The sequence below is a fragment of the Amblyomma mixtum genome, unplaced genomic scaffold (genome assembly GCF_055824585.1).
Source record: "Amblyomma mixtum isolate Tamu unplaced genomic scaffold, ASM5582458v1 scaffold_65, whole genome shotgun sequence".
NCBI classification, from domain to species: domain Eukaryota; kingdom Metazoa; phylum Arthropoda; class Arachnida; order Ixodida; family Ixodidae; genus Amblyomma; species Amblyomma mixtum.
The window spans coordinates 57,381-73,380 of record NW_028317762.1 but is presented as its reverse complement, the minus strand read 5'-3'; the positions used below and the strand labels follow the sequence as shown (position 1 = coordinate 73,380).

Sequence of the window (16,000 nt, the reverse complement as noted above, 5' to 3'; positions counted from 1 at the left end):
TCGTGATCGTGGTTATGGCCCAGGTTCCAAAATTAATAACAAGACGGTGCAAGTCACTCACTTGCGTGAAAAGGCACGAGCTTCGGGGTCAGCATCGCTGATTCCCTTCTTGATGGCTTCCTGGAGGATGGCAATGTGCCTTTCCAAAGTGTGCGTGGGCCACGTGTGCAACAGCTGGTCGAGAAACTCAAAGCACGACCTGCACAAGGACGAAGAAGACATGACAGCATTAGAAATGCCGTGAGAATGCTAAAACCTTTGACACAGTGGCTACGTTTGTCATACCAAACGCTTTGTATTGGTTGTTTGAAAAAATGACATCAAAACGCAGCAAGTTTCCAGACGAAAACCACTGGTACTCATCCAGACATGCTCCACACGAATGCAAAGGAGGCTGAAAACTATTTCATCGCAAGGAAGGCGCTTGACTTGTGTTTTAGGTATCGCACTTTATTTAAGATGCTAAAATTATGTGCTCAGATTTATGTCAACCTGTTACATAACTCTAGTCTCAGGTTCACAGAAAAGAAGTGAAAAAAAAAAAAAAAACAAACAAACAAAGCCACACATAGGGTTTTACCTTTACTCCCCAGGTAAGATAACGCTTACGACACGTTTTGTTAGTTCTTTTAAAGCCAAGGATAAAATATATGCCACAAACTGTACATGGTACAGTACACGCACAGCAGAACCCAAAAAAGGCTACCCAAGCTAAAATTGAAGCTTCATAATGATGCACTTCAAATGCAAAGCAATTTATTCTGAATCTATATTTTGGTTGAATATAATAAAATTTCTTTCAAGAACACATTATTACATAAATTGAATCACCACAGGTACAATTTGTACTACAGAAAAAGGAAAGATGGTACTCACTTTCTGATGTCTTTAGACTTTGAACTCAGGTTCATTGTGATCACTGGTATCAGCCGACTCACGTGAGTGTGCTAAAATGGCAAGCAAAAATGTGCAAGTGTTCAATATTTTGCAGTCTAGCATTTGCTATATGTGGAGCTCTATGTACCACGTTAAGGCCCGTGTATTGTGCAATGTCAGTGCACGTTAAAGAACCCCAGGTGGTCGAAATTTCCGGAGCCCTCCACTACGGCGTCTCTCATAGCCTTAGTCGCTTTGGGACGTTAAACCCCGTAAACCAAACCAAACCACATGAATATATACGAGTCTTCGCTCCTGGGTGCCACCCAACTACCGGCAACTGTGTGGCAAGTTGACATATTATAAGTGTTGCCAAAAGCAGTAGCACTGCTATTCTATTACAATATTAAGCAATTACTAAAGCAGACATATGTAATTATTCCCTAATAGGACTGCTTAGTGTTCACAACTTCTTTCCCATGAATAAAACCTTGCAGCACAACAAGAGTAAGAATGAGAATACAGGCAAACTCTTTAATTACCTGTATAATAAACCGTACTGTGACAATGCCGGATGTGGACATGATCTTGGCACTATTGGGGATTAAGTTTATTAGCGCTGGAAGTACTGCCTCTGAGAAGTGGTCGAGCTTTTGGCCCAACTGCTGTGATAAGTAACTGCAAAAAACAAAGGATATGAGCAAAATTTATCAGAATGAAAACCTGGACCAGTAAAATGCTTTACAGTCAAGCTACAACAGAAACAAAGGACATCATCGTGCTAGGCAAAGACAAACATGCGGTGGCATGGAAAAGGAGTGCTTGAGAGCATGGAGGTGAACTAACAAGATCTAGATTTCCGATAGCAATGCAGCGCTAACCACTGAGAACATCCTGTGCAACAGTCACCAATGCAAGCTGGTCCGTTAGCTAATCCAAGGCTACCCAGGCCTGCCATGTTGGGGGAGAGGGGGCACGGGCAATATCACAGACAGGACAGTACAAAATTGATCGGTGTACATGACACTGCTAAGGTTTTGGCACCGACTGTCATTATCTATCTGCACCACTGGTGTAATCACATTTGTAACAGTCCATTAAAATACTTGTGCTGCAACCTTTAGTGCCGTTAACTCAATGGCGACATCAGTCTGTGCCACTTGTCACCACTGCTACCAGTTCCTCTGGTGCACATGTCATTTAAAAAGAGACTTTAAGGGGGGACACTGGTCTTGAAAAGAAAATTTTATTAATTTAGTCATAGTTATGAAATTTTCAGGGCACATGTATTTTTGTGCACTGATTTTAGATATGTCATTTAATTTCATGTAAAACAATTCCTTGAGCACATATGCACTTTTTATGCTAGTATTTTGCGGAGAGTTTTGAAGAAAGTTTGCTGCGGGAAACTCGCTGAAATGTATGCCATTGGGTTCTCTTGACACCAAGGAATACAATAAGGGTGAAGTTGTCTTCCTGCCTATCATAGAACTTGAGTAATAGGGTACTGAAGCTGCCACTTCACACACAGGAATACACATTTTCCTTCTCATTTCTGAAGCGACAACTTCAAAACTCTATAACTTAAGTTCTATGATAGGCAGGAAGACAACTTCACCCTTATTGTATTCCTTGGTGTCAAGAGAACCCAATGGCATACATTTCAGCGAGTTTCCCGCAGCAAACTTTCTTCCAAAACTCTCCGCAAAATACTAGCATAAAATGTGCATAAGTGCTCAAGGAATTGTTTTACATGAAATTAAATGACATATTTAGAATCAGCACACAAAAATACATATTCCCTGAAGATTTTGTAACTGTGACTTCATTAATAAAAATTTTTTTTTCAAGACCAGTGTCCCCCCTTAAAGGGACACTGAGGACAAATTGAAGCTGGCCCGTATAGACAGATTACCATGTTCTAATGACAAAGGCGTTACTTTCACTGAAAACAAAGCTTTCATAAGCTAGAAAAGGTCAGAAAATTAATTGCAGGTATCGCTGTCATTGGCCATTCTTGCAAGCAAACTGCTGCGATGCCAAAACAGTGGTGCAGATCTCCAAGGCCAGGCTTCACTGCCATCTGCAACAAGGTGGTGATCACAGAGCCCTTTCCAACCTCGGTGTCATGAGAAAGAGCCACAGAACTTACTATATTGGCCAACAACAAAAATTGGATAGTCTTGTCCTCGGTGTTCCGTTAAACTAGCCACTCGCATCGCTTCCCTAATCTCTATTCTGAAACCTGTAGTGCATGCTCCTCCTTTACTACTAACCCCTTAAAGTATTTGTGTGCCTCCAGGCTTCCACTTTGCCTAATTGAGCAAATTATTTTTTTTATTTAGTTTACATTGGGAGAGAATAATTTTATTTCCAACACCCGGTATGCTGGGAGAAAGGCTTTTTGAGAAGGTTTTGGATGAAATTTCACAATAGCATTGCTTGAAACAAAGCTGATGCTGTTTGTGGCCACATTATGCTTAAAAATGTTAATTCTTTATGGCTATAATTATGCAAGATAAAGTATGATCGTTAACTCTGCATAGAAGCACACAGTTCCACCTACACTTGAAAATGTCGAAAGCATGTTTGTTGGAGAAAGTACATCAGTGTCAGACGAAAGATGCCATAAATTTTGGGGCGGTTTTTGACATTTCACTGTGCGTGCAATTGCTAGACCAGGAGTTGCATGCATCCATCAAATATCAGAGAAATCTTCAAAAAACAACGGTAGCAGCCCTGAAAGCTTACAATGGTAACAACTGCTACTAAAGCGATCATCAGTGACCTCATAGAATTTTGTACAATGCTGCAGCTGTACTTGGCGGTTTCCTCCAAAAATAACTGCAGCTTGGTAATTTACAAATACAGAGAACAAAAGCCATTAATGATGCCAAGGAGCAATTAATACATAATGCAAGCAGCAGGGTTAAAAATGTGTACTGATGCACAATATGCAGACTCAGCTAATGCAAGGTGATATGCTGGCACAAAAACAACACCTCTCTCTTCCCCGAATTTCTTCCGAAATTATTGGTTCATACAGTGTCAGTACATAAGAAAAATGAACAAAGAAGTTTCTGAAGATGATCTGATGATCGAACCTTTTCAACGTTACGCTGAAAGAATCATTGTGGTGCACGGCTGTGTCAGTTTTATTCTAGAGGAACACTGAATTTGAAGTACTCAGACAGCAGACAGCAACCCCCCAAGATGCAAGAGATGATGAGATGCGAAGTAGGACAAATACTCACGCAATAGTGATGCAGGCCTCCCTGACTACTTGTGACCGTAAGTCCCTAACCAAAACCTGGAATGAAGGCTCCAGAAGCCTCAAACTAATAAAAAGCTCTTCATAGTTAGCAGCTCCAGCTACGAGCAGGCTACGCAGGTGCCGCAGCTGGAGAGAAAAAAAAGAAAAAGAATCATAAAACACAGGTAAAAAAAAAACTTGGCAGAAGAGCAGCTTCCTCTCGGTAGACCCCAATGATTCAAAGTGAGAAAGCCCCATCCCATTTCTCAACTTTACCTCAGCACAAACTGAAGACACTTGTTTGCTGCTTAGGGTTTATAAAGTGAATTATACCTAGACCACAAACGTTAGCATCACCTATTGCAGTAAAAATGCAACTAGAAGCAGGATGAGACTGCATTTAGCACCACTGAGGAAAATGCCAGCAAAAAGTGTTTTTGCAGCCTATTGATGTGACGCATTAAACCAAACTAAAGAGCAGAAACTTGCAAGCTCTTTCAGAGGCTCCAGAGATTTCTCTGAACAGAGGATCATTAAACAAAGCTCCACCAATTGCTTGACAACAACAACAACATAGAGCTGCCAATAATATAGGAAGTTAACACACCATGTCCACTCTCCGCTCCCAGTCAGTACCTGTGTCAGACAGGACCTGCTTGACCTTCGCAAGCTCTTGCTCGAGGTCCTTTGCCGAGTAAAACTGAAAGAAAAAGAAAAGTTATGAACTGGGCAACATATATGCACACATAAGCTGTGACAGTATGCAGGGCATTAGGCAGCTGTCAATTTGCTCTGTCGTGCACGAAGAGCACAAGCATGATACAGCAGTGCATGAAAATATTTTGCCTACTAACAAGTTCACCTTCACCAGAGAAAGGTGTCAAACTCTACAGCATCGCATATAAGGAAGATGATGACCATGTTTAACTTTTGATGTGCACAAGCAACCGAAACCAAATAGTGCCAGCCACACAGTTGGCCATTTAACTATAGTCTCCCAGGATGTTCAATGAAAAAAACCATGTCTTCAGACGCTTCAGCTGTACCTAACCCATAATATAAAACCTTTAGTGCCAGGTCAGCCCCGTTTGCGAGCAGGGAGTTGCTAGCACAAAAAAAAAAAAAAAAAACGAAAGTTTTTCGAGAAAGTACAAGTATGCTTGAAGAATCACTTGGTAAACAGCTACCTGTATTTTTGGAACCTCTTCAAAAGATCTGATGAACATTTCTTCGTCCACTGCCCCAGCATTAGCTGCAAGGGAAGAAGCAATCAACAGTGAGGCTCATATTCCCTTACCTCTTATTTCTCAAACCAGTCATTACAAAAACAAGCGATGCAGTCCTACAAGTAGCCCCTGTATTTCTTAGGCTGAAATAACTACAAATGAGCGCCAAACAAGACTACACAAGGAAGGACTTCCCATCACAATGCTGACTGGTTAAATATATTTCCAAGGAAGGTTTTTTTCACATCCATTATAAACAGTTACCACTTCAGAAAAGTGCCTGTAACCCATTAGCTGGGGAGCACATATTTGGATTTGCATCTCTGGCAATTTGCCTTGGGAAGCATATAAACGTCATCATCATCAGCCTGACTATGCCCACAGCAAGAGAAAAGCCCCTCCTATACCTCTCCAATTAACCCTGCCCTGTGAAAGCCATGTTCTCCTTATCCCCAGAAACTTCTCAGCATATATAAGGACACAGTTCATTTGTTTTGAACATGCAGAGCACACCATGTTGACTGACTACACCTATTGAAACTACTGTGAACTATGTCTAAGTCTAGGTATGATTATTTGCAATAGATGGCGGAAATATTGACTTGTTATAGGAATCATAACATATGCAACATGGATGCTCGAAAGCAGTGCAATCTGCCCTGCTTCAAGATGTCTCGCACATAGAACACCACGTATCGAGCATAAGAATTTTACTTTCAAAATGTCATATTACGACTTACAGCTGCGTTCATGCTTGGGGAAAGAAAAAAAAAAACTCCCCAGTTAAGGGGCAATGCAAGTCCCACACTCAGGCTGACAACACACACTAACACAGCACGTGCGATTTTCTTCCCAATGCCAGAATGCTGCGCAATCTTTCCACACACCAAGGGAGAGGAGGCCTAAATTTTGAACACTGAACCACTGAAAGAACATGGAAAATAAGCTGAATTCATACTGCCAGCTGTCAGTGTGTGTGTAGTGCTTCCCGCAAACTTGATACGAGTGCTTGAGCGCGTGGCTTGGACTGACATTTGCTGGGTCCAATATCATGCTGCACGGTGTGTTTGTGGTGGCCGATGACAGCAGGTGCCCTGCAGCTACCCTAGCATGGTCAGACCCAGTAGCCAACACTGTGTGGCACTAATGTTAGTAGAAGCCACACGCTCCAGCATTGGTGTTAAGTTTGTGGGGCAGTGGTATACGCACACATGCATGCACGTGAACAAAAGGAAGCTGAATAAGTCGCGCTGTGAGTGCAGCATGTCGTTATACACATTTGCGCATAGCATCTATGAGCAGTACTAAGCTTCCATTGCTTGTGTGCACATAACTAGTTATCTTTGCTTGCTCCTCCTACTTCCTGTCTATCACTACTCCATCTCTTTTATTAAGGCCAGCCCCTGTTTAGGCACTTGACTTGAATGCGACACATTCTGCTACTGGCACCCTCCCCATCCTTCAAGTAAATCACCACCGCCACCACAACTAAGTGGATGCAGCCACAATGTTCACTGGCACCTCACATGCCTCAGGGTCGACATATGGCTTGCAGTGCAATAAGAATGGCGAGAAGGAAACCCTCAAGGGTTCTAAGAGTCAATTTTTTAGCTTCTAATAAGACCAGCGATAAAAATTTTAATGGCAAGAGCTGTTTGACCGTCAATTACACAAGTGCTACACCACCACAATTGAGATTTTCCAACCTGGATAGCAGCTGCTTTGTGGTGCCTTTTGGTTTGGTTTATTGGTTTATGGGGGTTTTAACGTCCCAAAGCAACTCCGGCTATGAGGGACGCCGTAGTGAAGGGCTCCGGAAATTTCCACCACCTGGGGTTCTTTTGGAGCTTACCACCGGCAGCAGGTTCTCGAAGCACCTATAAGCTTTGTGCATGTGCCCTTGCCCATTTCACTGTTGAGCTCTGCTGTGGGGCACTGACTGAGCCGCGTGCTGGTCAACAATTTAAGGATTGGCTGGCTACACACGACACAAGACAGTTGAAAATAAAATTCACGCCAAGCTGTGAACAGTGTGCCTACACCCATGTGGACATGTTGAGGCTATGGTACTGGACGCATTGAGGCGTCGAGTTTGTTATGTCAGTCACACACGCAAAAAAGGTGAAAGCATGAAATGAAACCAAGCAGTCAAGTTTCACAGCAAGAGTTACAGCACTTACTGCTGAACGAGCAAGCAAACAACCTACTTAACAGGTATGTATAGAAATGGCAAAATATGATGCACAAATTTTTGAGGCATTCAAAACAAATCCTGCAGTTTTATATTTCTCTTTGTCGCCAATACAAAAGCTTACAGAGCACAAGAGGCTGCAGGGCTCTCACTATTTACCATTTGCATTTTAAATGCGAGTTGACGTCTTATATTGCTATTTCTTGCCACTGGACAGCACTGGCATAACAAAAAACCATGCTTTGACTTCGTTTCCCTCACTTTCCTGCCATTGTAGACAACACAACATAAATCATGGTTAGCTGCAAGCTGCTGACAATGTTAGAAACCCCTGCAGGCACATTTATTTATGCCTGGCGCACAATTCTGACACTGGATATTAAAGCAGGAGTAAATCTTTATACACGCACATGCACAAAATGCCTAGGCACAACTGTTAGAAAGGTGTTAAGTACCTGATACAGCAGCCTTAACAGCAGGAGTACCTTTCAGACTATGCTTTCGTGTCAGTGCTTGGCAAGGAAAAGAAAACAGCTGTAAGGACTCGTCACAAACGCAGAACACAGGTAAATTTATGCACTGCTTTAGCAAAACAAAATGCCAGCTGTAATTAGGCTGTCCACACGAGCATTCGTAGTGAAATGTTATGCAAGACAGGAAACATTATGCTTTGCATCACTGCTGCAGGCATGAGGCAAATCAAATGGGAAATACACAAGCTCAGGTCTAACTGTGACAAAATAAAAGACCTGATCCAATCATGACACCGTTTCATGTCTCTTAGGCGATCTCCTTGCCATTGAAATACGGTGACTCACTGCAGACTGCTCCTGGATTGAACTCAACAATAAAATTGCGCACCATGCAATGATGTTGACTACTGTCATTAAATTACGACAGCCATCCTGCAAGACTTGATCATGACATCGTGGAGATAGGTTGATGCCAATGGTTAGGGGGCCTCCTTTGAGAGGCATTTTCTGCTTAGTTCTTGAGTTGTATGGGACTGTATCAAACAAGACAACCCTGTACCATCATCTTGTGTAAATCAGGTTATGAAACTAGCAAAACAATGACAAATACAGTGACCTTCCTTTAAGACAAACATGACAGAGCCTGAAGTGGCTAAAATGTTCGGTTTTTTGAGTGCATAAAGGCCCCAAGAAAGGAACACTAATGAGTCAAGCATAAATGAGGAGGAATTTTCTGCAAACCAGTATAGCATATTCAATAAATGACATTGGTGCACAACTTTAACTTCGATAAGCTGCATTGGTGCGCATAAAACTCTACTACCTTCACTACTAAGGTGGGCACCTTACCACTACCATGCGCCACTCTGGTTCCAGGGCAATTCCGGTGCATGGTTATTGAAGGTGTTGCAAAACCGAAACTGAAACAAGACCGCCCCAAGCCGGAAGGCAAGACAAGCCAAGCAAGCTGGGAAAGAGAAACCAAGGAGCCGCCCCTTGGGGCGGCAGTCGTGTCATGTAACCTGAAATAAACGGAGGTCGTTGTACTTGGTAAACGAAGTTGTCTAATTTTAACTAACGCGACATAAGATAAGCTGGTGCCGAAACCCGGGACAATGTCTCCATGCTGAGGCGTCAGTAAGACGCTACATTTCTGTTACGCGATTCCTCACAAACTGTTTCCATTGCGAGGGCTCTCCCGTGATCCAATGCAATGCGATTGCCGAGTCGGTCCAGAAATGTGTCACTTGTGGTGGTTCCTTCAGGCTTTTCTGGATGTATCGACTCAGTCTGGCCGCTAAGAGACGCGCCATCAATTCGAGTCTCGGAAGAGTCAGTTGCTTGATCGGGGCGACCTTTGACTTGCTAATGTCATCTGCATCTGTTACGCAGATGTAGGCCACTGCCCCGTATACCACTGGGCTGGCGTCAGCAAATATGGCAGGTTCGACTGTGCCCGCTTTGTAGCAGCGTTGCACTTGAACTCTTTTCAATTCGGTTAGTTCTTCGAACCACCGCGTCCATTTTGCGTCCAGATCCTCGGGTAGGATATCATCCAATTCCACGTTTCTTTGCCACAGCTCTTGGAATAAAGCCTTTGCCCGGACTGTGAATGAAGCTAGCCATCCAAGTGGGTCATACAGTCTTGCTGTAGTCTTCAGAACAGACCTTTTAGTACTTGTTCCTAGCTCAGGTAGCTCGATAGACTGTGGGGCGAAGGTGAGGTTATCTGTGCTGGGATTCCACGTCAGTCCCAACACCTTAAGGACCCCTGGGAGGTATCCTAAGTGTCTTGCTTGGCAATCATCTGTCGCAAACCGTTCGTTCAATGCCTGAGGCAAGACAAGCCAAGCAAGCTGAGAAAGAGAAACCAAGGAGCCGCCCCTTGGGGCGGCAGTCGTGTAATGTAACCTGAAATAAACGGATGTCGTTGTACTCGCTAAACGAAGTTGTCTAATTTTAACGAACGCGACATAAGATAAGCTGTGGTGCTGGACGTGCACTGTAGCGTTGACAGGTTATGCATGACACGACTGCTGCCCCAAGGGGCGGCTCCTTGGTTTCTCTTTCCCAGCTTGCTTGGCTTGTCTTGCCTTCCGACTTGGGGCGGTCTTGTTTCGGTTTCGGTTTCGCAACAGAAGGTGTTATGAGGCAATCTCAGACATCTTTAGTCAACCAGTCATCACAAAACGTTCTCTTAACAAGACTGTTCCACTGCTGAATGAGCAGAGTGAGCCTGCCTAATGCAAACAAGGCAAACTGCAATTTACCATAGCTCTTGCCAGACTAGAAAGCAAAACTGTTGAAGTATGCACTTTTTAAATGCTTCTTTCCTCCCACACCGCAACACAATACCTTGTGGCTGTGGGATGCATGTTGGAGTGGTACTGCTGCAGTTTGCACTAACCAGTGCACAAACAGAAGGTTCGTGCTGATAAAATATAGGAGTTCACCGTACCACATGAAACCCCTTACTGAAGGATGACACCCACACATCAGTTTGAAACTTTATAAAGCACATTGTACAGCATTTTTTTTGCAACTCTACAAACTATTGCCTCCTGTTGAAAATAAAATTGAAATTCATGGAGGAAAACAATATGTAATGAGCTAAAATGCTGATATCTAAACCAGGGCGAAATTCTGTTTTTCATAACCTATAAGAATAGCTAGGACTAGAATGGGACAGGCTATTTCAAAGCAAAAGGTTACACACTAAGCATACATCACAAGACAACAATCTTGAAGGATGTGTGCATGCAAGACTTACTTGAGGGTGTACAACTTGTTGGTTGTTGTGAATGTTTGGGCGTAGCCAGCATTGCCCGCCTATTAGGAGGGGCGCTACTGGCCCTTTTTGCAGACTTCCCCAAGCTCTGAAAAAGTAAATATTCTTTGCTTTCACTGAAGAGAGGATGAAATGGTTCATCAACACTACTTGATACTGACTATCATTAGAGCTGAAGGTCAGGCACACTAATCTGGTATTTTTCAGTCCTGACGTTTCTCTATGAGCACTCTCAATACACTGCATAGCTTTATTGCATTAGTTTTATATTTCAATACACATGGCTAGAAGTAAATACAAACACATCAGTAGCTACTTAATGTCTGGAAAAGCCAGTGTAAGCAAGGCAGAGAGTACACACCCAGCAATGGTGACCATAGTCATGTGTAGTACTGAAAATGCTCCACACAAACTCCAATCTCAAGAGGTGTAAGTAACAATGTTTTAGACCTTACTCATGCATGAACACTAGCCTTGCTCAAAATCCCAAATTAACTCTAATTTCACTTTCATAAATTTTTGCTTCGAACAAACCACACAACAAAACATAATGTCTAAGTGAATAACCAGAGCTGCAAGGATGCCAGGCAACTGCAGCAAGACAAAATATGTAAGGTGCAAGCCTGTTTTCCACACAGCCATGCTTTGATTAGGTGCCCTTCCCACCAGTTCTCGGCAAGTTTGCGAAGCATTTTCAACCTAAATAAAGTGCAGTTCCCAGCCCCAAAGTAAAACTGCATGTAGCCATGCCTCTCCCCTTCCCTCCATGGCCAACTCGCAGAGAGAGAGAAAAAAGACTGCAAGTGCCTGAATGCTAACCAAAAATGCCAAGTAAGCGATCGGTCAAAGAAGCATTGAAAGAGCAACAGAGACCAGCAAAGCTTAGTAGTTCTTTGTACCTTCACATAGACAGAAAAACATACTGCAACAGAGTACTAAGGCTTTATGAGAGGCATCAGTGGTGGATTGCAGCATCAGAAGATTAACTATTTCTTTACCACGTGAAAACGGACAATTTAGGCTGGTGTGCACAAAAGTTTTTCCTCCTCCTCCTTTATTATAGCATATCATATTGTAAATAACAGAATTCTCTTTTCAATGATATCAGGAAAAGACACCGTATATAAGAAAAAAAATTAACTGGAGAAAAATTTGAGACTCTCATACGTTTTCTGCATTAGTATGCAAACGTTTCCTCATGCGACTGGCAAAAAATCCGATTCCGAACTGAAATAGGGTCCTTTTGCAACATATTGAATGGTGCTACTTGTCCAAAAGCGGCCTGGTTACCTCAGGAGGAGGCATTTTGAGCCATTGTTCAAATTGAACGATTTGAGTAAGTGCGGTAAGCAAAGAGTAAAAAGCGGCCATAGCAACTCTGTTGCTAATATTTCTCTGTCATAATGAACCATATAATTGCATAGAATGGCTTGATGCATGCGGTTTCGGCAATTAAAACGGACACCAAAGAAAAACATGAAGTCAAACTAGACTGACAAGTTTCCGAAATGAATAAATTTCTAAGTCTTATACCTAGAAAATGATGTAAAAGAGACAGGCTGGTTACAGTTGCCACTACAGAGTTCTAGTACCTGACCCCACTAACAAACATTCCTCATTCACTATTGACTGATCGATTTGATTACTTTCTGTGCCTCTGTTTGGCCAATTTCGCTTCAGTAATGCTTCAGTCGTTGCAACAGTACAACTGTGATGGCTGAAACTTTGCAGCTGCCACTGCAGACTTGCACAAACTGAAAACAATTAATCCTGCAGGTCCACTGAAAGCCACAGTGTTCTGACTTGGCCTACAGGACTAAGCCTACACAGTAATCGCAGAGGTGCAAACTCTCAGCAGCATTTGTGATGTTGAGCCCCTGTCACTGAAGTGTTACCCAGGGGCCTAATCTGAAACTTTATTTCTGGGGCCAGCAGCAAAGTCTGCTATGTAGAAATGCGTTAACAGTTACAACAAAAATGTGCTCAGCATAAGCACAGCCCATTCTGGGGTTTCCTTGGTTTGTTTTTCACTGCTCCGGTGGCTCGGCTTCCACGACCCACTACTTTCGACTGTGGTGCTTGTGATTCACCAAGGGCAAGGGAGTATGCATGCCTTGAAATAACGTAAACTACGAAAGCCAACAGTCTCCGAAACCAAGAAGCATAAGTGATGTCTTTTTTAAAATATTTTTTTAGTTTCAGTCACTTATGTCATAACGAGCATCTCTTCCCATTCCCTTGTCTGAACAGCTCATAGTCTATTGAATAGCCTTAGGTAGCATAAGAGGGTTCTCACACAGCTTCCACACTCTCTGTTCAACCACGTTCCTATGTGGTACTCGCAGTAATACAGAATGTAATACGTCAGCTGCTGCAGACAAGGGTGGTGCTGGTGAACACTCTCAAGGTTCGCTTACACTACATATAAATACCCCTGAAAGTGAAAGATTGGAAAGCTGTCGCCGTAGCTCAGTTGGTAGAGCACCGGACGCAAAATTTGGAGGCCATGGGTTCGGATCCCATCGGCAGCATGTGGTTTTTTTCTACTGCTTTTATTAATCTCCCATTGATAAAAACTGAAAAGAAATTAAAAAACAATGAGACATCCCCTATGCTCTTTGGCTTTGGAGACTTGGCTTCCGTCAGTTATGTCAACGAGCGCACCTCTTTGAAAGCCATTCCCTTGTCATTGGAGTAACGTAGATAGTTTTGGGTTGTGTGCCAGACTAAAAAAAGGGGACTGAAGGTGGGGCCTGTTTGCAATTTTCTCCACTTAGAATTAATCTCCTCACACAGGAAAGCATTGCCGGAGTTCCCTGAAGACAATCTAATTGTGTAACCTGACTTTGTTTACCTTTAGTGTCGCGTTAAAAAGAAAGCAAGAGTAGTCATGCGCAATCCATGCACTGGCCCCAGGTAAGCACCACCACTGTCTACACTACTTACCGCTTCCGCATCATTGATGTCAGGATGCTTCAGAGAAACATCATTGAAGAAAAAAAAAATCAGAACCCCCTTATTGCACAAGCCACCTTTTGAACAAATCAACAAAGATGAAAATACAAAAAGGAACACAGATGATTAACTGAGAAATTCACGAGACTCAAGAACACTTGGGGCCATATTTTAAGCAAAAAGACATTCAGGAGGAACAATACAGTAGTTACCAAAGCTTCCCTTTGTAGATAGTTGAGCTACGACACAAAGTGACCACAAATACAGGGGCTGAAAACACCACACCCAAGCAATAAGCTAACACTAAAATGTCTCTGCTTATGTGCCGAGAGTTTAACACACTATAAGGAAGTCTTTGCAAACATCAAAACTTTTGAACTGAATCACCCCATGCAGACATGCAGACAAAAGACTTCACAGGTAAAATGAGTAAAAATATCCTCTTAGTAAGACTTCACTTTTCAGTTACAAGGCAAATGAGCAGTGTCAAGACGCAAGCACAACGATGAAAATACTCACCAATGCCCTGTCAACTTCGTCGTCACCTCTGTGAGCTGCAATGAGAAGAAACAAACACCCAGTGCGATCAGTGGCTGATGCAAAACCATGTTAAGCATTAACAATTAAACAGACAAACATCACTAAACGCAGAACACAATGTCATGTGTTCATACTCGCTCCTGAAATACTGTAATGACAAATCACTGAGACGCACTCTTCCAGAGATTTGAAACGTGATTAGTGTAAGCTGAAACTATCTCTGCTCTAGCAAACTGTGGCTATGCTACAAACGCTATTTTCAGGTATTAAGAATTTTTGGCAGCTAATAACACTTTGCCCCTCTCTTTTAAAATGTGAACACCACAGTACTTAAATGAGAATGCAGGGCAACTTTTGGAGAAAAGTGATGGCCGTTTCTTAATGTACTAGCAAGAGATTTTCCCACCGGCTTTCATTCATACCTTACTAAAGGTGCAAATCTGGCAATGACCTAATCATGATTCTGAAGACACTTCATTAACAAATTCGTCAAGCTACACATGTTACTAAGTGATAATCGCAGCATCCACATGCTCACACCACAAAAGAAGGCAAGAAGGCAACAAGTTAACAGCATTAAACCACGTGGCACAAAATGGAAGCATGCATTCTAGAGAGAGACAGAGTGTGCATGCATGTGTTCGTACATGTGCTGTGGGGAGGAGGTATCCAAGAATGGGAAAGGCACTAGGACACTCTCAAAAGAGAGGTACAGTAACCTTATTGGTGGCATGATGCCTTTGTAACTTGTTTATACAGGGTGTTTCACGTAACTTGAACCAAGGATTTAAAAAAAGCGGTAAACCGCAGCCCGCGCATCATGTGGCGCTCCTCAGAATATTTTTTTTAAATTGGGCTTAATTAGTTAATTAACTAAGATGAATTATGCAAATTTTCAAATATTCATTTTAGTGCCAAGACCGTTATGTTAGGTTGTAGAGCAGGTTTATACACAACCGATCCAGTTTATTGCAGCATCGTATCTCCTACGGGGTCCTTTTTTCCGGGATTTAAAGAAAGCCCGCGAAATATGAAAAAAATGCCACGTGACTACGCTCGTGCGCTACCAAATTGCAGCGCTCTCAGCGGCGTTTCGAGCAAACCGAGCGTGCCCGCTGACCGTGGCGAAGTGAACAGCCGCTGCTCTTAGCAGTGGCTTGATAGTGAGTCAGCACTTTCCACAGCGGCGCGGCGGCCGTTCACTTCGCCACGGTCAGCGGGCACGCTCGGTTTGCTCGAAACGCCGCTGAGAGCGCTGCAATTTGGTAGCGCATGAGCGTAGTCACGTGGCATTTTTTTCATATTTCGCGGGCTTTCTTTAAATCCCGGAAAAAAGGACCCCGTAGGAGATACGATGCTGCAATAAACTGGATCGGTTGTTTATAAACCTGCTCTACAACCTAACGTAACAGTCTTGGCACTAAAATGAATATTTGAAAATTTGCATAATTCATCTTAGGTTTGGTTTATGGTTTGGTTTATGGGGTTTAACGTCCCAAAGCGACTAAGGCTATGAGAGACGCCGTAGTGGAGGGCTTCGGAAATTTCGACCACCTGGGGTTCTTTAACGTGCACTGACATCGCACAGTACACGGGCCTCTAGAATTTCTCCTCCAAAAAAATTCTAGCCGCCGCGGCCGGGATCGAACCCGCGTCTTTTGGGTCAGCAGCCGAGCACCATAACCGCTGAGCCACCGC

The 16,000-nt window shown here is 43.0% G+C and overlaps 1 protein-coding gene and 1 non-coding gene across 6 annotated transcripts in view; one reads left to right on the top strand and one right to left on the bottom strand.

Annotated features, from left to right (window-relative positions):
* Nucleotides 1–14,500, bottom strand: part of LOC149324343 (CLIP-associating protein 1-B-like) — a 48,635-nt gene extending 34,135 nt beyond the window's left edge. Inside the window, exons 1-10 of one of the 5 annotated variants that reach the window (XM_089565612.1) lie at nucleotides 14,282–14,312; nucleotides 13,754–13,780; nucleotides 10,790–10,895; nucleotides 8,002–8,058; nucleotides 5,317–5,381; nucleotides 4,737–4,829; nucleotides 4,131–4,276; nucleotides 1,419–1,554; nucleotides 877–947; nucleotides 62–199 (exon numbers count right to left, since the gene is read on the bottom strand). In XM_089565612.1, coding sequence (XP_089421738.1) covers nucleotides 62–199; nucleotides 877–947; nucleotides 1,419–1,554; nucleotides 4,131–4,276; nucleotides 4,737–4,829; nucleotides 5,317–5,381; nucleotides 8,002–8,058; nucleotides 10,790–10,841 — 758 coding nt within the window. In that variant the 5' untranslated portion in view covers nucleotides 10,842–10,895; nucleotides 13,754–13,780; nucleotides 14,282–14,312. Of the gene's footprint in view, nucleotides 1–61; nucleotides 200–876; nucleotides 948–1,418; nucleotides 1,555–4,130; nucleotides 4,277–4,736; nucleotides 4,830–5,316; nucleotides 5,382–8,001; nucleotides 8,059–10,789; nucleotides 11,696–13,753; nucleotides 13,781–14,281 lie in introns of those variants that run through there. The other 4 variants (XM_089565608.1, XM_089565609.1, XM_089565610.1 and 1 more) reach the window with 4 other exon arrangements.
* TRNAL-CAA (transfer RNA leucine (anticodon CAA)) lies at nucleotides 13,263–13,338 on the top strand. The gene has a single exon. It is a non-coding gene; the product is annotated as a tRNA-Leu (tRNA).
* Nucleotides 14,501–16,000: the final 1,500 nt, after the last annotated feature.